This window comes from Aythya fuligula, chromosome 5 (genome assembly GCF_009819795.1).
Source record: "Aythya fuligula isolate bAytFul2 chromosome 5, bAytFul2.pri, whole genome shotgun sequence".
NCBI lineage: Eukaryota > Metazoa > Chordata > Aves > Anseriformes > Anatidae > Aythya > Aythya fuligula.
The window spans coordinates 5,904,505-5,925,287 of record NC_045563.1 but is presented as its reverse complement, the minus strand read 5'-3'; the positions used below and the strand labels follow the sequence as shown (position 1 = coordinate 5,925,287).

The 20,783-nt window shown below is 44.2% G+C and overlaps 1 protein-coding gene across 1 annotated transcript; it reads left to right on the top strand.

Moving 5' to 3' along the window:
- The first annotated feature begins 513 nt into the window (after positions 1 to 513).
- Positions 514 to 19,309, top strand: DHRS7 (dehydrogenase/reductase 7). Its single transcript, XM_032189228.1, has 7 exons — positions 514 to 673; positions 5,927 to 6,079; positions 11,640 to 11,746; positions 12,592 to 12,831; positions 16,653 to 16,775; positions 18,171 to 18,386; positions 19,096 to 19,309. The coding sequence occupies exons 1-7, from the start codon at positions 538 to 540 to the stop codon at positions 19,129 to 19,131; spliced, it is 1,011 nt and encodes a 336-aa protein (XP_032045119.1). The 5' UTR covers positions 514 to 537; the 3' UTR covers positions 19,132 to 19,309.
- Positions 19,310 to 20,783: the final 1,474 nt, after the last annotated feature.

Sequence of the window (20,783 nt, the reverse complement as noted above, 5' to 3'; positions counted from 1 at the left end):
CCTAGGTAGGGAAGACCTCAGTGCTGCGCTTCCAGCTGCAGAAGGGCACTGAGAGCCACCGGTGAGCCTGAGAAGAGGGTTCGTAGGTGTCCCCCCGAGGGGAAAGGGATTCATAGGTGTCCCCCTGAGGCTCTCCTCGTGCTGGGCACTGGGTTTTGCTCTCCAGGCACCAACCCCAAACCGCTGCCTGTGCCGGGGCAGCCTGAGGACGTGCGGCATCCAGCACCTTTTCCAAACCCGAAGCCATCCAGCCCTCCGCTCCCCGCGGGGGCACGTCAAGTTGGGAAAAAAGATTCCCCCGCTCCCAGAAAGCAACCTTCAGCCCCTGCCACACGCACGGCCCCTGCCCTACAAACCCAGCCCTTATCGCCGCAGCCTTGACTGCGCCAACCCGCGTTACCACACCGTGACGGGGGACAAGGGACGGTGGCGGGCGGGAAGGCGGGGAGGAGGAGGAGGAGGAGGAGGCGGCGGGGGCCCTCATAAGGGGCGCAGCAGGAAGAGAAGGGGAAGGAAGGCGGAGGGGAGGTGTCAGCCATGTCGTGGGGCTGCGCGCTGTGCCAGCTGCTGGCGGGCGGAGCCCTCCTGGCCCTGCTGGCGCAGCTGGTCCGCTGGCTGCGGGCCGATGGCGACCTCACGGTGCTGTGGGCCGAGTGGAGGGGGAAGAAGCCAGGTAAAAACGGCCCCAAGGGAGAGGCTGCCCGCCCGGAGCGGCCGCCACCCCTGAGGGAGGCTGCGGGGCGCCGAGGGGTGGCGGCGCTTGAGGCGCTCCGTGAGGGGGCGCGGGGATGGCGGCGTGTGGGGACGAGGGGGGACCGAGGCAGCCGGGCTGGAGGCGCCTCAGCTCGGCCGATCCGACCACAGCTGCCCCCGGGGCTCGCTGAAGAATAACCCTAAAAGCAGTGTTTTCAGCCCTCAGCAAGGTGTGGCGATCGCATGCGCAGCTGCAGCTCGCTGTAAGGTAGCAGCGAAGAGACGCGTTGAATAAAGTAGCCTAAAAGCAACTTTGCAGGGCTCGCTCAGCTCCAAAAATGTTGTTTGGCATTGTTTCTGCTCTGATGTCTGGTTCTGGCATCAGCCTGTGGGATAAGCGAGGCTGTCGGGTGTGTTGTTGCTCCAGGAGGCTGTGGTGTGCTGGGAGACGCACAGAAGGGGGGACAATAAAAAAAGGGAGTGCTTAATATGAGGCAGGGATGAGTTAGTTCCTCGATTTCTGACCACCATGGAAGGGATTCTTCATGGCACCCCATGCTAGTGTGTGCAGGCGATGCATGTTCCTCCTTCAGGTGCTGCTCAAACCTCTCAGGATCCTGGGAAAACCTGCAGGTGAGGGATGGATAGTGTGGGTCAGAGGGAGAAACTTTCAGTTTTTCTGGAAGAAAGAAAAACAACAACAAAAACTCTTCTAGTCTCTTTAGTTTCTGTTCCTTCTTGCATCTTAAAGCAGATCTCAGTTTCACAGTAGTGCTGAAACTGTTTACAGGATAATAAACATGAATATTAATGCTTGGATTAAATGGGTTTCCTCTTCAGAGGTTTTTGCCCCAAAAGGTGTGAGGGAGCAGCACCACATGATTGCTGTCTGTGGATTTTCCTCACTTTTCTGTAAGGTGTTGCTTTCCACACTTGTGGTTACAAAGATTCAATAAAACGCCTTCAGCCAGGGATTTACAGCTCTTGCATGTGTTGACCTTTCTAATCTGTCTGCAGTTCTGCTTCCTTTTAGACAACCAAAGATCTGTAAAAATCCTCAGTTTTACTTGCATAAAAGAGGCTTTGATTTGAAGAGTCGTGCATTTCTGAATATCCCGCCTCAGCTTAGCCAGCCGCTGCAACTTGGGATGTTGTTGGAAAGCTGGGTTTGGGTGGTTGAGGTGAAAATGGAGCAGTGACCATGCAGAACCATCTTCTTGTGTCTGAACAGCTGGGTGGAGAAGCTGATCTGGGAAAAGATGGGATAGGGAACACTATGAGTTGTCTTGCGTGTGAAATGAAATTGGGTGATGGGTTGAGATGGGGAGATAGGACTGTCTTGGATGAAGGAGGGTTGTTGTGTTGGAGGGGAACTGAGGAGTAAGGGTTTGGGCTTGACACAAGGATGCAGTAGGGAATGATGCTGCAGGTACAGGTTGGCATTGGGAAGGTGCTGAGAGAAGAACAGGGCAAGTTCTGTGAAGAGTTTGTCAAGAAAGCCATTTGAAACAGGAATTTGGGATGTTTTTTTTTTTTTTAGTTCTAGCCTAGTGGGCCTGCAGCAAACCAAGGGTGAGGATGGAGACCACTGCAGGTTGGACAGAAGTAGGAGAAGGTGGGGATCATCCCACTGTGGAGTTGGGTTGGGAGCGTGGCACAGACTTTGAGATCAGTCTGACTTCTGTTTTCAGTAGAAACTTGCTGCGAAAGTGCCAGTCTGTGTGCTGGAGAACAGGAAAGTGTGCACAAGTAATCCAGCTCTAAGAATACTAAATTTAAATATGCAACCACTCTGTAACTATACGCAGGGTGAGTCTTACAGCAAGTCCATCAGGCAGTTCCCTCACTATAAGAAAAGTACGAAAAATACCTGTGTGTGTTGACTTTGCAAATATCATGGAAAGACTCAGGGCAGAGAAACAGGATAAATCTTGATAAATATATACGGAACTGAAGCTTTGTCTTGAGGTATCTGTGTGCAATGCATGTGGACACTTAGGAGCTCTCAGGTGGACATAGCATTATTTGAAAGTACCTTTCAATCTCATTGGAAGCTTGGAAACCTTTAATTTAGTCTCTGAAAATTCCCACGTACAGGGCAATGTAGTTTTAGCTGTTTCAATATGTGCTATAAGGAGGATCAGTGAGAATTTTGTCAATGTTTCTTTGCTCTGCAAAGTGGTGAACTGCGTTTTCCCCCCACCCTGGGCCTCAGTGCTTGTAACTAACTGAAATATGCAGCTGAAATGGGAACATTTAAGTAGCATTTTGCCAATAGTTCTGCCTTGCACGTATGTGATAGTGGTGTAACAGTGCTGAACCTATCTGCTCAGCGAGGAAAACAAAAGGGACAAACACTAGAAAAGATCTTTCTTCAAATATGTTCCTGCTCGTCCTCCTCCCCACATTGTGCAGGCAGCATAGCATGTCTGCAGACATCTCCAGGTGAGTAGCACATGGGTCAGGTGGAGAAAACTTGAATGTTAATCAAAGCTGTTGATAGAGCTGTCACTCTTGCTGTCATTATGTTTTGTTACAGCTTCCACAACATTAGTATGGGTGTTGGAAATTTTTGCAGATAAAAGTACTTACCAGAAAGCAGACTCTTATCTGTTTCTTTATCTTGAAAACTATAATTATAAAGCACAGCCTTCGCATAGGTAAGACGAGTTCAATTCAGTGATTCACTTCTATAGGGAAGCATCTGGATTTCATCATTGGCAGGTGCTGGATTATTTCCCATGATCTAAGTATTTGTGAGATCAGGAGACAAGGGTTATGGGGTGCTGGGTGACTTCCCTTATGTGTTGTATTTCATTAGCTGATGAGCAGTCACTCTAAGTGGTGCGCTTTTCACAGACACTGTGGTATTACCGAGCTTAGTAGGATCCTTTTACATATGAATATATGAAAACTGACTCTTTAAGCTAAGAATAATAGTGTGATTCTTCATGGGTCTGGGGAAAATGTTCTGATTTAGACTTCCCCACTCCAAATATTTTCATGAATGAAATGAAGTGGTAACCTTGTGCTGTGGGAGTTACAAAATGATGGAGAAAAAAAATAAATCCGAACAGAGCTGAACTACAGAAGCACTTGGAATATTGCAGTAGTACTCTGTGCAACCTCTCATTTGCTATGTCTTTTAACACAGTAGTTAATGGTTAGTAAAAGTATAATCTTTTATTTTTCAATTTGGCACAGTTAATTTTTAAACTTATTTCCAGTTACAACAGGACATTCATTCTAGAACAAGCTAGTTGCTTGATAATTGTTCTACAACAACATTTCAGCTAGGTTTTGCACTGTACTAATTTCCAGTAGATCAGTGTAGGGTAACTATCAGCACTGAGAAATCAGTGAAAAACCTTCCTCATCTCAGTTAATTATTCTGTCCACAGAACAAGATCCTGAATAACTACAGTGAACCTGCTCAAGGCAGGTTGAGAACAGGGAAACTGTGTGGTGGGAGGAGGTGCATTTGTTTTCAGTAGCAAGAGGAGATGAGTGCGGTAAGCAGGGATGAAGGCATATCCATGTGTGCTTCTGTTCAAGTACTGTTTGTTTTGACAGGAAACAAACTGTGTTTCAAGAGGAAACAAACTGCCAAAAAAATAACAAATTAATCTGAGAGGTAAACTCCATGTTCCTTGTAGTTAGTTCAATGATTTGTGAATGTGTTGAAATAAAACACTTGGAAAAGAGTGTGAATAAGCCTTAGTGACAGCAGCTTTCTGATATAGTTATTAAAAAAAACAGTTATTCCTACAACTTTGTTTGGTTTTAGGAAGGTTTTTTCTTTGGCTAAAAAAGTTAGCTTTCTAAAACAAAACATAAAGAAAATAATAATGATAATAATAATACCTGGTGCCAGTCCTACAAATTCAAGTTGAGCTCTGATAGTCAGTCTTGAAGTCTTCAGCAAGGAGGAAGGCAAACAAGATTTTGGTGCTCATCTCTTCATTGGATTTATCATTAAGACTCAAAAGTAGAAATTTGAAACAGAGTAGTAGAGAGAGAACCAGGAACTGATCCTGAAGCAGGAGGTAAAAGTTGTCACTGCTACTGGCTTTAGTAAAGAGGTATTTTTGCTAAACCAAATGAATGGGTAAGTTTCAGTGAGCTGACAAATGCTATTCTGGCCTTTTCCAGAATAGAACAGGCTTTAAATCCCAGGAGCTGAATTTGCCTTGGCTATTTGAATTATAATGTGAAATCTTTCTTGGTTGGTTAGAAATAGTTGGAGTGCTGTGTACAAATGTGTTAAATAGAAGAAAAAGCCCTTCTCAGCAGCTGATCAGTCCCAGATTTTTTACTGGGACTGATGATGAAGAAGACATGCAAGTTTTAGTCAGTAATACGTTCTGGAAAGTGCTCTGATATTAGTGGTAACTCGTCCTTAAATCGTGTTCCAGAATTAAATGGGTGACTTTCATCCATCTATTTTGTTTTGATGACTTTGGATGTACGTCTGGAAATCTAAACCTTTTCCCAGGTTCTAGGTGTTTCATAGGGTCAGGAGGGGGGAATGCCTGCAAACCAGGGGGAACAGGCCCCAAGCAGAGGAGTGAAGGAGCAGGATACCACGGTTTTTACTAGAGGTTTAAAAAGCATGCCTGGGCAGGAACTGCGAGCACGCAAGAAATTCATAGATGAGCTGACGCCCTGGGAACTCGCTGTACTGTATTCTGGCCAATGCAAGAATTAACCTGCATCAGATCCAAAGCGAAGCGGATGAACACTCATTCCATTTGTTCTGATAAGCCACCTGTGATCAGAGAATTTTCTTCTGTCAGCAATTACTTAGGACCGTTTTTGAGGTAGAACATCTATTGGGAAAGGTTGGCTTAGGTTTTTGTTTGGATTTGCCGTACAGTAACCGTTTACCTGCTGTTTCCAAGAATTCTCTTCTCCATTTTCCTCTGAAGCTCTTTTTGATGAGGTCAGTGGATACGCTCTGCATGGACGAGTTGCAGAAACGCAATCCAATTTCTTCCATCAGGTAGATAATTCGTGTTTATTCAGATTAGCCGTGGAACAAAGTTCAAGTAGCAGAACAGCATGGAACGATTTCACAACTGCACATGACCAAAAAATAAAGAAGTCAGGATTTTGTAACAGCCAATATAGTGGAGCATATGTCTTAACAGTATCAGAGTTTACCTCTGCAGGGACTTAAATGTTTATTCTAGTATTGGCAATGTGTGAACTGCTGTCTTGATTCTCCTGACAGAAATTGAACTACGTGGCAAGGTTGTCTGGGTGACAGGAGCTTCGAGTGGAATTGGAGAAGAGTTGGCTTACCAGCTGTCAAAGATAGGAGCTTTCCTTGCCATCTCAGCAAGAAGAGAAGATGAACTGGAAAGAGTGAAAAAGAAATGCCTTCGTAAGTATAAGTTACTGCTTCACGTGAGCAGCTCCACTCTTGCTGTGGCGGGGTTGCCACAGAAATACTCACCCACAAAGCACAGAAATAAAATTCATGATGAAAGTGAACTTTATACATAATTTCACTGTATATTTGAAGCCAATACTTTGTTTTCTTGAGAGAAGGCTTTGTATAGGTTTGTGGTATGAGAGCCCTTATAAGCTGGTGTTACCCTTATTATCAACTGCAGCTGGTTTTATAAGTTACAGAAAACATATAGTGGGGGAGGGAGGTAAGAAATTGAGGGGTGTCATCCTTTTCAGAAGCAAACAATGTGGCTGCATGCTACTGAGAAGTCTTCTTCCTTTGGGTTTGTGCCTTCTACAGTCAGATTGACAACTGTCAAGGAGTTTCCTTTGGAAAAGGAATGAATAGAAATGTTCAGGAAAAGCTGTTCTGAGTAAGTGCAGAGAAGAGGATCTCCTGTAGATCGAGAGGAACATGTATGATGCAGGGTGTTTAACTGTGCCAGTTATCTTTCATATGCCTGCTGCGTCAGTAGTGTAACTTCATTCCTCTTCTTTATCTTTTTTCATCGGTTTTCTGGCAGGCTGTGGGAGGGATAGGCAATAAATTAATGTCGATAAATAGAAGTGTTGAACGTGATTAACATATCTCTTTCTGCCTATTTGCCCTCCATATTGTTTAGTGACTATATTATCACACTGACAGTTTGTTCCTAGTAATGTTGATCAATGTCTGCAGCGTACTTGGAACGCTTGCTAGTGAATGTTGAAATGTTCATTTGGCTTAGCACAAAAATTCCTTGAAATCTCAAAGTTGCAGCAGGTTACTCGGAAAATCTGACAAGGAGGTTTCAAAAATGCACTGCTCCTTATTTCCATTTCCTGACGCTTCAAAAAAGCTGGTACTTAAATAGATGCCTTCAAAAAGAAAGCAGGGCTGTCAGATGGTGTGGTTAGACGGTAATTATGGCAAAAGTCAAATGATATGATGCAGTGTTTAGTGGTCACTAAAAGCACACAACTGCACTTACGTCTGTGGCCGTTTGTTGTCATTATGACACTGATGGCACTGGATATGCTGGCAGGAGCTGCAATCTGGATGTCCATTTTCAGGCAACGTTTGTATAAGAGCAAGGTGCTAGAGAATATTCAGAAAACTTAGTTCAGTTGATATGAACCGAGAGCACAGATTTGACTAAAATAATTTCTGCCAATTTGAAATAACTGTGTGAATATCATGGCTGTGCTATGTACTAGTCTTATGTAGCCATGTGTTTTGGAGAAATATGCTACTGAACTTTTTTAGTTATGGGTTAGATTAGTAGGAATATTGGAAACTCTTCAGCAGTATAGGTACTCTGTATTTTCAATAGCCAGCCTTTAAGTAGTGGAAGACAGTAATTGGCTCCCTTGCCCTCTTACTTCTCTCTCTAAACTCAGCCTTCCACCCCTTTCCTTAATTATAAGGTGTGCTAGCTCCTCTAGCATTCGTGGTGGCTCTGTGCTGCAGATTGATGGTATTTGTCGTTAATGAGAGTCCCAAATTGGACACCGTACTCCAACTGCAGTCTTAGAGTGCCATGTAGAGGCACTTAACAGCCTCTTCCCTCAATCTTCTCTTGCTGTTGCAGCCCAGTAGCACTTATAATTGCAGGAGCTCATAGCTGCACATGGAATATAAATCAGCAGGCTTTTCATCAGGACCTCAGGCCTTGTGTGGAGACCTGATACCTCGCTTTTTGGGCACTGGTTTGCAGTACTGCATAATGCTGTTCTATACCAGCTGCAAAATTTTTCTTTTGACTTTGAGCTTAATGAGGTTTATCGGACCATTATTACAGCTGGTTAAGATGCCTCTGAATGGCAGCCCTACCCTCCAGCACAGCAACTGCTCCTTTGAACTTGATGTTACCTGAAAATGTGCTGAAAACCAGGTGTTTTATCCCATCATCTGGGTCATTAATGAAGATGCTAAAAGATACTGTCCATGGAGGGCTACCACTTGGAGTTAACTCGTCACCTGTTGGACTTTGAGGGGTTGGTTGATCCAGCTTGGTTTTCACTTACACTGTAATCCACTCACCTAGACCCCTCACATTTCCCCAGCGTAGCTGTGAGGTTGCTGTGGAGGACAACACAGAAAGCTACAGTCAAGATACACAGCATCTGCTGCTCTGCCCTTGGCCACAGAGCCAGTTGTGTCAGTGCAGAAGGCAGTTAAGTTGGTCAGGCCATGCATGTCCGCAGTACATCTATGTTGGCTGGTAGAGTCACTTTCTTCTCCTTCATATGCTTGGAAATCGCTTTCAGGAGGAATTGTCCCATCGTTTTCCCAAGGACTGAGCTTAGGCTGTGTGACATTTGCTTTTTTCAGTTTCTGGTGATCTCCTCCAAAGATCAGTAGCATTGCAGTGATATTGGTCAGCTCTCATAATCCCTGGATGCATATATTGCCCTGTTTGGATGTCCAGTTTGTACCTACTTTGGTCTTTCTCTGATGTCTGTAGCATTTCTTTTTCCCAGAGTCTATTCTCAGGGCTGTAGGAGACCTGAGAGATCCTGCCAGTGAAGGTGTAGGCAGAGAAGGCAATGAGCAAGTCATGTTTTTCTGTGTCACTTCATTGCCATCCCTACTCAGCGGTGAGCTCACTCTGTTTTTCGGTCTTCCTTTTGTTGCTGCTGTACCTGTAGGAGCTGTCCTTGCCCTTCGCATTCCTCAACAGCTTAGACTTCTGAGTTTCAGCCTTCCTGATTCCTTCCCTGCACACCTGGGCACGTGTCCGAGCGCTTGCTGGGTGTGGTGGTTTCACCCTAGTGGGGAGCTGAGCTCCACCACACTGCTCTCTCACTCCCCCTCCTCAAAAGGATGAAATGTGATGGACAAAAAAAAGCTTGTGAGTTGAGATAAGGATGGGGAAGTCACTCAACGATTACTGTCACGGGCAAAATCAACTCAGTGTGAAGGAGATTAGTGTAATTTGTTACCTATTAGTAATAGGCAAGAGCAGCAAGAACTGAACACAGCACTGCTCTGGCCAGCAGCGGGTCCCCTGGAGCCGGCTGGAGCTGGCCCTGCTCTGACACAGGGCAGCTGCTGGACTCTGCTCACAGAGGTCACCCCTGCACCCCCCTGCTACCAAAACCTTGCCCCATAAACCCCATAAACTGGATGGCTTGTCCCTTGTCCCTGCTCACACCTCCTGTGTGTTTCCCTTTTGCAACTGAGTTCAGGAGTGTTCTGTAAGGCTTGAGCAGTGTGGGACGGGTCAAGATTGAGCTGCTGCACGTAACATCAACTTGAAGTTAGCTGAATTGTATGGCATAATTGGAGCTAGTAAGCTTTAACTTGACTGTGGAAGGCGTTGTACACAGCAGCAACATAACTAGATGACTTACACATTACTGTCACAAGCAAGCACAACTATCTCGTGTATATCTGATGTCATAAGAAAATGCTGTTTTAAGTCAGCTTACTTTTACGGCTGTCTTGCAAAAATATACTCAAAAAAACAACTAGTTGGCTTTGGGTGACTGTAATAATTTTGTAGATTAAAAATAACAAAACTTAATGAACCATAGGAAAAAATGTTAGTCGGAAGACCTGCTACTTGGTGGTTGGGCAGTTTGATCCTGCCCAGATGTAGCAGCGAGCTGCTGTGTAAGGAGACTTTAAAGGGTTTCCAGAAAATACAGCGTATCAGGAATGTGCACTCACAGCTGTGTGAAAGTGGCTGTTGTTCTGGGCAGGCTGAGCGCTCACTTTCAGATATTGCATCTGGAAGCTGATGCCCACGTGCAGTTTGTTTTGCCAGCAGCTGGAGACACGTCAGCATAGGATGTGAGCAACATCTGGTAGCATTTGTGTAAAATGGTGAACCCGAACCCAAGGTCTCCCACTTGGGAACATGGTTTTCTTTGCTTTTCTTGAGTGGACAGCAAAGGAAGCCTAGAACAAGGGTAACAAGAATGTGTGAAGTTTTATGAAAGCTGTTTGAGGAATGACTACAGCAAGGATTCCTCACCCTAGAAAAAAGTGACTGGAGGAGGCTGATAGAAATCACAGAATCCCAGGCTGGTTTGGGTTGGCAGGGACCTCACAGCCCATCGAATCCCAGCCCCAGCCCAGGCTGCCCCCAGCCCCATCCAGCCTGGCCTTGGGCACTGCCAGGGATGGGGCAGCTGCAGCTCCTCGGGGCAGCCTGGGCCTCAACCTGCTGCCCACGCTGCTGCTGGTGCAGCCCAGGGCACTGGTGGCTTTCAGCACACATTGCCAGCTCATGTCGAGCTTCTCATCCACCACCACCCCCAGGCCCTTCTCCTCAGGGCTGGGAGCGTGCTGTATAGCTGTAGTTTAACCTACAAAGATTTTCCTGCTGTCTGTAATGGTCTGAGGGAAATAGAGGAAAAGGTAGGGGGGAGGAGGAGGGAGCACTGGAAGCAGCAGTGCATGGAAATATGGTAGTTTTAAACCAAACATGGCTTTATTGTATCCAGTTACCTAAATACAAGCGACCTTTGAGCAGAGGCAACTTGTGGATTTCAGTAACCTTATCTGTACATCACTGTAGAGACAAGGTTCAACGGTACCTGTGTGTGCAAGACGTGGTAATGAAAAAATAAGAGCTTTAGGTGCGCTCTCTAAAGAGCACAGCTGGTCAAAGGGGAGCAGATGTACTTAACTGTGGCTAGGAATCGATTTAAAAACAAAAAATAGCACCATCAACCTAGTATGCAGATATTAAGAAAAAAAATAGCTTTGGTTTAAAAAATGGAAAGATTAACATTGAAGGTATTATTTTTGTGAGTCATCTGCCCCCAGACTCCAGGGGTAGCAAATCACTGCTCAAGAAACGCTTTCTGTGGGAAAGGTCAGATGTTCCAGAGAGTCAGTGGTGAAAACACTCAGCATGAAGGCTTGAACTTGATGACAGCTGCCTTTTATTGCAGGAGGTGGATGTGTTGAAAGGTCTTCGTTAAACAAAAACCTTCTTGCAGAATATCCCAGGTTGGAAGAGACCCACGAGGATCATCCTTCTTCTACCCCCTACAATGAACCATATTCTCTAAACTTAGCCCTAAAGCTTGTAACTACTCATGTATACGTGTTGTGGTTTTGGTCTAATCTCTGCTGTTCCTATTGTCAGGAATAAGCACGCTTTAATAATTTACCTACGAGGAAAATGTCAAGGCTGTCAATAAGCTGAGCTTCAGAATGGCTCAGTGAAAAGTTTCAGGATCAAGTAATCCTGTAACAATCCCAACTACTGCAATTTATTTGGAGAATTGAATTGTCTGTGTTGTGATACCCAAGCCTGTTTAATAAAGTCAAGCTCATTAAAAGCCAAAGGTAATAATGAGGAAAAAAATGGTAGGAACAGATTAAAAATGGATTCTATGTGGAAATTAAAATGAAAACAAAGCATTTTAGTTCCAACTTAATGTTATCACTTCTTGGTGTCTTTTTAGTGAAAATGTGGGGTTTAAAAACCCACTTCCACAATTGTTGTATTAGTGATCTTACTGGTTCCCATTCGCTTTATGGCTGTCTTTAGAGATCAGCAACTTGACCGAAAAAGACATCCTTGTTCTGCGTCTGGACTTGACTGATAGAAGCTCTCATGAAGCTGCAACCAACAGCGTTATTAAGCATTTTGGCAAGGTAAGGTGCACCTCTGGGGCTGAATTTCTTCTCTATCTCCTATCCCTGCATTTAGGTCAGTATTTCATTTTTATTTTATCATACGGTAAATTCAGCAATGCTTAAATTCACATATTGCTCAAGTTTTGGTATCAAATGTAACAAAAGTACTTAAATTCTCATCCTTTCTATTGCTTACTTCTGTATTTCAGCGGGCTCTGCAGAGATGTAGCAAGGAACAACTAATCAACTGGCCAAGAATTAAAAATTAACTTGCTTGATTTGATTGATCATTTGCTTGATTGATCACTGAAATTCTGCTCCAAATGGAGCTATCCTCAGTTGTATATTCTGAGCTTGGAGCTGTGTCTGAAAGTCAGAACCTTTAGTTTGTAGTTTTGGTGAGGCACGTAATTTGGGTTCAGAGCCATGTGGGACAAAACTGGACATGAGGCCCAGCTGCTTACCTTGTGTGGTGCGTAGTCTTTTCGACTGCTGGTCCAGAGTTAAGACAACAGCAGTCGGATCTAACACTGTGCACAATGGGCAAAGCTTCAAGTTAGGCCTTTAGTCTGCTGGTACTTTGGTGTCACAGAGAAATTATTGGCACTGGATTTGTCCCTTCTGTTCTTTAATCTAATTAGTTTTCAGCTGCCAGTGTTCCTGTGCTAGGAGTTAGCACTGTTTGGCATCAAACATCATTCCTTTGTTGTTGTCTCCCCTGAAAGTCAGCCAGCCTGCAACTCAAAGGGGGAGGCTAGTGGGCGAGACTAGAGGGATGAGAATAGTCAGTTAACAATTGCCTGAGGAAGTGCAAATATTAAAGAAAACGTGCTATATTTATTTATCGCTGTATCTTTCCCGAGATCGATGTTTTGGTCAACAATGGTGGACGTTCCCAACGCTCCCTGTTCATGGACACAAACCTGGACGTCTACAGTGCGATAATGGAACTTAACTACCTCGGCACGATCTCTCTCACAAAGCACGTCCTGAAACACATGATCGAAAGGAAAAGGGGAAAGATTGTGACTGTGAGCAGCGTGATGGGCATCATGGGAGCCCCTCTTGCCTCTGGGTACTGTGCCAGCAAGCATGCTCTGCAGGTAAGTTACATTTCTGAATTTTATTAAGTCTTGTGTACTCTACCAGCATCAGTTTTATTGCTGTAGCAGAGGACTTTATTCTGTGCAGAAATAAGTCTCACCTGAAATTGCACACAGCATATATAACTCTCCCAGGTGCTGAAAGTTATATAGAATTGCTCTGAAATGTTCTGAAACTCTTAGAGAATGATTCTGGACTGAAAGAATTAGGGAAGGGGGGCTCTTCCTCTGGTCTCTATTTTTTGCAGCCTCTAAAATATCCTTGAATTGAACTTCAAGCGCTTCTTCAGCTAACAGCCCTGTAAATTCCTTGCTACAGAATCCGCTTTGTTTTTAGCAAAACAAAAGGTGAGCCCAAGGGGACCTTGACTCAGAGCTTAGGAACTGAGTAGCCATATGCCCATATGTCCAGGACATAACCCAATCAAAGCAGAAAGAGATGAAATAGAGACTAATACATTAAAAAAAAAAAAAAGTGGAAAAAAAAAAAGAACAGAGCTCTCAACTGCCTTTTTTTCATGCTTTAAGACTCATCTTAATTCAGTTAGGGAAGAAAAATCCCTGGTGAGAGGGTTTTAGACTGTTGGATATCCTTTGGACAGTAAAGTGAGAACAGTGATTGGGAAAGCAGACTAATGAGGAATGAGGCCTCCTGTTCTAGCTAGGAAGCTCTGAAAGAACCTTCCCAACAGTTTTGAATGTTGCTGTGCTGTGAAGAACTGGCAGCTCCTAGTGCCTTAGGAAGGCAGACATTATCTTCTGCGTAACACAGAATTTTCAGTATTGGTTGGAAGGATTTTTGAAAGGCATTTCTCTCATGCAGAAAAACATAAGAGTTGAGAAAAGTGTCTGGAGGGAAAAAAAGACTGCCTTTATCATTGCGGAATCAGTTGTTTAACTAGCAAATTTATTTAGACATATTTGTCTTTCACCACTGTTTGACTTCCCGCTAATGTACGTTTTGATCTCAGTAAGCTAAACTTCAGCTGTGCTCAGGGATGATTTTAAAAACAAAAACTGGCACGTTCCTACTCCCTGCTGGCTTTAAGCACGTGAGCAGAGTAAATAACTTTGCTAAACCTATTGGATCGATATCTTTTTGACAATTTGACTAACAACAAACATGTAACTAGTGGCTGACACTGCAAAGCCATTAGATGCTTGAAAGAATGAAGATGTAGAAGACTGTGGCAGGTCTCTGCTAACATTTTCAGTTAATGACAGGGAGAGAGCTGCTACCCTTCATTTAGGTGGCTGCGATGAAATTGCCCATTAGAAGCCAGCCAGCCTTTGATTTAGGTCTAGTAGATTTAAATTAGAAGGATGCAATGAGCAGAAGTGTGGTCTCCATTTATGCTCCTTTATTTTAAAGCGTTCTTTCAGTTGAATTATCTCTTGGCTGTGGTGCTGTTGGAATAAGCACTAATTAGTTGCAGAGGAATTCATGTGTTGCTTTAAAAATTCACAGAATGTTGAATTTCATGTTAGGATTGAGAATGTGGAAGAAGCTTAAAAGAAACAGTTCACTAAAATGTCAGGATTAGTTAAAAAGAAGCTAACTGAACTGCTCATACCTTTGTTATCTTCTGCCTCTGCTCAATGACCACTCCAGGCTCCAGAACACCTTTCCTGTTTCTTTTACAGTAATCCTGTAAATACTGATTCCAAGGGTTAAAATGTGATTTGCAACACAGATTTTGAAATCTAAATTGCAAATACAGGCTCGGTCTGAGAGCATCTTACCAGTCTAGAGTTAGGGCTAGGTGTGGGCGTGAACCCCCCCCAAAATATTAAAGCTTTTTTGAGATACCAGACTTCACCAGTGCACTCCACATAAAGGAAGCCTGTCAGAACAGCCGTCCTCTGCAGGTAGCCGAGTAGCCCATCTCTGATGATGACCAAGAAGAAATGACTAGAGAAGTTGGGGAAAAATAGCACAGCATAAAGCGATGCTTTTATTGTTGTCTTCCCAGCATGTGTCAACCTAGGGTCTTCTTGAACTGCAGATCAGTATTTTAGCCACTGGTTATTAAATGTATGTCCCCATCTGCCACGAATTCATCTATTAGTGGTTGTTTTTAAAATTCAAGCCTTGAAGTCTACCACAGCTGACAGAGTTAATGCTGCAGTCGGAGGGGGAAGGATGGAAGGAATTCTGTTAAGAATTAAACTTTGTTCTTGAAACAAGCATGCCTCGAGTCCTGCCAACTGGAATTCTTCATAACAACATTGCACTAATGAAATTACCCTTTACTTAGTTCTGCAAGGAGAGCTGCAAGAGCATGAGTTGCGTCCACAGGAGGCTGCGTCTGACTGTTGCAGTTTCTCTCCTGGTGTTATGATGCTTGTGGAGATCATACACTGTTCATCTAGCTGTAATTCATATAATTGGTGGCATGTGGAGTGGGTCGGAAATGGTGATCTTCAAAATGTTCCTTAATCAGGAACTTGTCTAATAGGCACATGGACTGCACTGAGCAGCAGCTGCCACTGTCTTTGTTCAGCCTCTGATTGCTAGGGCAATTTCTGAAGTACATTTTTGTCCTAGTAGAAGTCATTTCAGCCTTTCCCAATCTTTCAGGATTGGGTTCCTAAGCTGACAAGGCCCAGAGATGGGCCTGGGTACTTAAAAGTTTAAAGACGTGGTCGGTGTTTTTACAGACTGTCGCTGCAGAGCCTGCATGCGATCTGAAAGCTGAAATTAGCCACCAGCAATTGGGAAGTCAGAGCCCACGGTCCTTTCTTGGTTGGAAGTGTGCACAGGCACGCAGCTCGTTGCCTAGCTGTACTGGGTTGTCCCTGTTGTCCTCTTCCGTGTCATCGCAGGAGCGGGCTGACTGATCACAGTCCTTTATTGCAATTTAGTGAAGAGCTCTGGGCCAGCCAAATCATAAATCTGTACTGCAGCGGCAGTTTATCAGCCTGCGCTGGCCTTCTGTCTCTGTTGTGACACAAAATTATGTGCTAGAATAAATACAGGGAACTGCTGCTAGCCAGATCGAAGATAAGGCACGGTATGTTGTTTGCTAAATCGTAGCTCAGTAGTGCTTGAGCAGCAACTTTGGTAGGTGGCGCATTCCTGAATTGGTCTTGTTCCCTGTCACAGCTGCTGTCTATACATGGATCGCTAGACATTGAGAAAATTTGTATCCTGGTAGTTTAAGGAAAAGAAATACTTACAGCTTTTGTAATTGCAGTTTAACTTAGCATATCCTTGAGCTGAAATAAGTTTTTTGTCTATGTGGATGCAAATTTAGCACTGGAAATGTATTCAGTGGTGCGGAAGTACCCCCTTAAAATACCAGGTTGCTCCTTTGACTTGATATGATGAAAGCTTCTTCCTCTTTCTCTCTTATATATACACCACCTAATGGAAACACTTTAAAAGCTTTCATCTCACCACAAAGAGTAATTCACCAGCAAAAAATAATTATTTAAATAAATATTGCAGTTCTTGCTCAGCAGGGCTGAGCACTTGTGTCCAAGCTACTTGCAGCAGGAGCTAACGATGTGCTGCACCCCCAGTGAGGAGCCCCACAGGGCTCTGAGAGGGGCTGGCCCTTGGTGTGGGAACAGCAGAGGCTGGCTGCGGTGTAGAGAAATTACTGTGTGTTTGGGAAGTTGGGGATAGATTCCTCCCTGATAGACATAATTGCAGACAAAATTGTAAATTACCCATTGAATGTCAAAATAATAGGAATTGCTTTCAGTAGAATACTGTTGTCTTTATGGCAGAGAAATAGAATTAAAATCTGTAAATAGCAATATCTTTCTACATAGGGAAATGCAGCAGATGATCACATTACAGCCTTTTCTTCTAGGGCTTTTTTAATTCTCTTCGGACTGAGCTGACTGACTACCCTGAGATAAGTATTATCAACATCTGCCCAGGACCTGTACAGTCTAAGATTATACAAAATGTCTTTACGGAGAATCTTGCAAAGGTAAGGACTCTGAATTCTATTGTGCTAAATCCAACTTTTTGCTACAGCCATCCTTTTGTGGTTTCCTTTTCTTTTGCTCCCTCTCACAAACACGACCCTCATCTCCTCACCAAGAAATGCTTTGATTAATGCAGAACCCTGTGTTGTTGTGTAGTGCTTTGTGATATCGAGTCCATATCAAATGAAGTTGGGGAGTTGTTATGCCTTCTCTCTTCCAACATATAGAGTCCCCAGCTAGTAAAATTTACCGTATGGCTGCCCTGCCACAATTCTGGGGGAAGGGTCAAGATTTCCTAGACACAACTCTACAGCGCCGAACAGCGTCGTGTCTGCACAGGTAGCTTTTTGTTTGCCCTAGTCACAATGTCCTCTGTTCGGTTGACTTTGGTGCAGTTGTTGGCAGAGCCACTGGAGTCAACTGAGGCGAGGCTTGCATTCTTTTCTTGTTAGTAGTTGTTCAAGGATGAAAAGCAAAACCTTCCAGTTGTTGTTTTTAGTAAAGGCTGTCTAACAGAAGAGCTGGCAGAAATTATTACTGTGATACGTATTGATAATCTGTCATAAAGTCAATTGATCTGCGGTTCAGAAGAACCCAGCAGTAAAAGGGGAGGAAAAGTCTCCCATTGTTCAATGGAGTTCTGAAAGAAATGTTGTCTTGCGAAGCTGCATACTTTCACAAAGATGTACTTTTTCAGCAATCTGGAAATCTTGCAAAAACAAATTCCTCAGATTTCAGCATGGCAAAAGGCCTAGGAGGAAGGCAGAATCTAGGCCATAATTGCTTTTGCTCTGGGAAATAGCAGAACAGATGACAGAGCAGTCTGTTATTGCTGGAGTGAAATGCACATCAATTCACAGGGCTGTGGCTTATTTCACTACGGGCTACATATGCACAAGACATCACTGCCACTGAAAAAGCCTCTTGCTCTTCTCTTGAGCTAACTGCATAGGGCAGAGCTGGCAGGAATATTAAGTTAATGGGGGACACGTCCTCAGGTACTCATTTGATTACAGAGTAACTTCTAAAGTATAATGGGGCAGACAGCTGGGAAGAGGAAAGTTCACATTTCTCAGAGCCCGCTGCTGCAGAATGGGTAACTTGGTGATACATCTAATTTGAAGTATAAGTAAGTCAGTGCAAAGCAGAATAGATTTTGAAGGTTGTCTTATTTTTAAATTTTAAGTCATCAGTCGAGACACTAATTTAAAGGTGCTTTATTGAAGCGTGTGTGTTAAAGGAAGGTGGTAAGCATTCTCACACTTATTCTACTTTTGCACTGTGGAGAAACTCTGACTGTGTCTGCTGTGCAAAGCCTGGCCCTTCCTCACCCCTCCCCCCGTCCCCCACAAACAGAAGCCCCATTTTACTCCCTGCCCTCTCTCTGCCTCCTCCAGTCACTGGAGAACAGCGGCGACCAGTCCCACAAGATGCCGACCGACCGCTGTGTCCGGCTCACGCTGGTGAGCACAGCCAACGACCTGAAGGAAGCCTGGATCAGCGACCACCCCTACCTGGCCGTCTGCTACCTCTGGCAGTACGCGCCCACTTGGGCGTGGTGGCTGATGAACAGAATGGGCAAGAGGAGAATACAAAACTTCAAGAGTGGCGTGGTAAGTTTATTCTTATCTCCTCCCCTTACTTGCGTTTCTTTACCCTGCTGACAGCCTCTTTAGCTGCAGGAATGTTGGGGTTGCAGTTTTGGATCCATTTCTTTTCCTCCTCCTCACATTCCTAGCAGCTGATGCCAGGCTAGACCCCGTAGCTGCACGCCTGGTAGTCTAGAATTGCTGCAGCGCCGTCACAGCGCAGCGCAGCAGCCAGTACATCTTGCAGTGCCAAAGGTCTTGCCTCTGATCTTTATCACACCGGCCACGAGCTGAGAATTCAGCATTAATGCAGAGCTGAGCTGTAAGTCAGCGGCCTGAATTATTTAATGCAGGTTGAAATTAAGACTGTTGACAGGCTCTCCCCTAGGTCTGTCTAGTTTTTATATCGGGCGTGTAATCTGAGCGCCTCCCTGAAGTACGTCAGGCAGCACCACTGCCTGTCAGGTCTCTTCCCTCTCATTCACCTCCCAGAAGACAGCCGTGAAGCATGGTTTGTTCTCACAGTGCCGCTTGGCGTTCTCCTCACTGTGCTGTTGTTGTACCGTGTTAAAGCACTCCAGAATCAGAAAATGGAACACGTGCAACTTCCTACCTTCACATTGAGCTAGTCTCTGACAGCAGGCAGTTAAGAGCAAAGTAACACTGGGTGAAGGACTCCAGTGCAGTAGAGGGCAGGGAGGGGAAATACTGACTGAATAAATTCTCACTCCAGGATGCTGATGCCTCTTACTCGAGAAAGACAAAGTAAGGAGAAACGGGCAAAATCCTGCTGTACTTGTGCTAACGCAGAAAGAAACTTTTTTCATATTGCCTGACTGCAAGCAAAACCTTTTTTTTAATCTCTTGTACCTTTGTCGTCATATAACTTGACAAATCTATCAAGCTGTATACGCACTTGGTGAAATAAAAATCACTTTCTAAACATACCTGGTTTTTATTATTTTAAGCTTACAGAAATTGAGACGGGGGCTAGAAATTTTGTTTTTCTGCTGCTGTAATACTAACAAATACTTGGTGAGCAGGCTACAAATCACTTACCCACAGGATCCCATTTCCCTCATGTTCATGCCTACTGGACCTTGAGCAAAACAAACAAACAGAAAAATAAACCAAAACAAAAAACAAACAAGTAGAAGCTTGTGATAAAGGGTCAAGGGTGTATTAGGCAGTGTCTGGGAAAAGATGATATTTGATCTTTGCCACCAGCCGCAAGACTACTGTACAGTTGGTCTGAGCAAGGTGTGTGTTATCAGGTGTTTGGGGGGCTACATTCCTGAACTTCTGTCACTTGATCTTTAGGTTTTTAAATGCATTTCTGAGGACCACTTCAGAGTCCACAAACCTCAGTGTGCTGGTTGTTGGGTGAAGTCTGAGAAGTGGGCAGTGTAGAGAAGCAGGAAGGAAGGACCAGAGCACGATGGTGTGCTTGTAACCTGTCCTGGGTAGTGCTCAGCTTTGCACTAAACCTTGCAACAACGGTGGACAACCAATGACCACTGTTTTAAAACTTAAACCAGCCAGTTAAAATCCAGTTCAACTGTTAGCTAAAAGTACCTCTCTGTAGTGGTCACCCGTGGGTGTTTACAAGCTTGGTGACCTTCCTGCTGTTGACAAAGGCCCCAGTAATGTTTTGATGCACCTCTACCCATAAACTGTGCAGGTAAAAAAAACAATCCTACTTTGTGATATCTCATTCAGCACTAATAAAACCCTAACAACCCAGTTATAAATTACTGAAACTTACCAAGTGTAGCAGCACTTAAGTCAAAAGCGACATTTTCCCCATGACATTTAACAAAGATGGAAATACTGTCTAGAAAAAAGATGACTGATCAAATGACAAGTGTCTTTCCTCATGCAGTTCTGGAAGAACAGAAGGTTCATTTCACTCCATTAAACTGATTCCCGTTGCTTCATGGCAACATAAATGGGACTGAAGCAGTCCCCAGGACTTAATGTTTTTTGCGAAGGCTAGAAAAAAATCTTGTTTGGATCAGAAGGGTAGAGATCCTCCAGTAAGCACTGACATTTGTTAGAAAATTAATTTAATTAGATCAGTTCTAAAGATTCTTTATCAAAGTCCCAGTAAAGGTGTCTTACGCTTACCTTGTGTGATGAAGGTCACGATCCGTAAAGCAGGTAGGTTTTGGTAAGAATGTCAGCACAGCTGATGCACACCTGGTTAAAACGGTACAGCAGGAAAATGGCGTGGTGGGCTGTCAGAAGCTCAGCACCAGATACTCCATCCAGTAGTATGCCATCAGTGCTGTGAGTAACAGCGTACGTGCTTGTGAGCGCTGAAGACACCGCCAGGCTTGCAGGTGCTGTAAGTTCTTGATAAATCAAAGAAATGCTCCAAAACAAACGGGACAGTTCGAGGAACGTGCACACAAAATAACA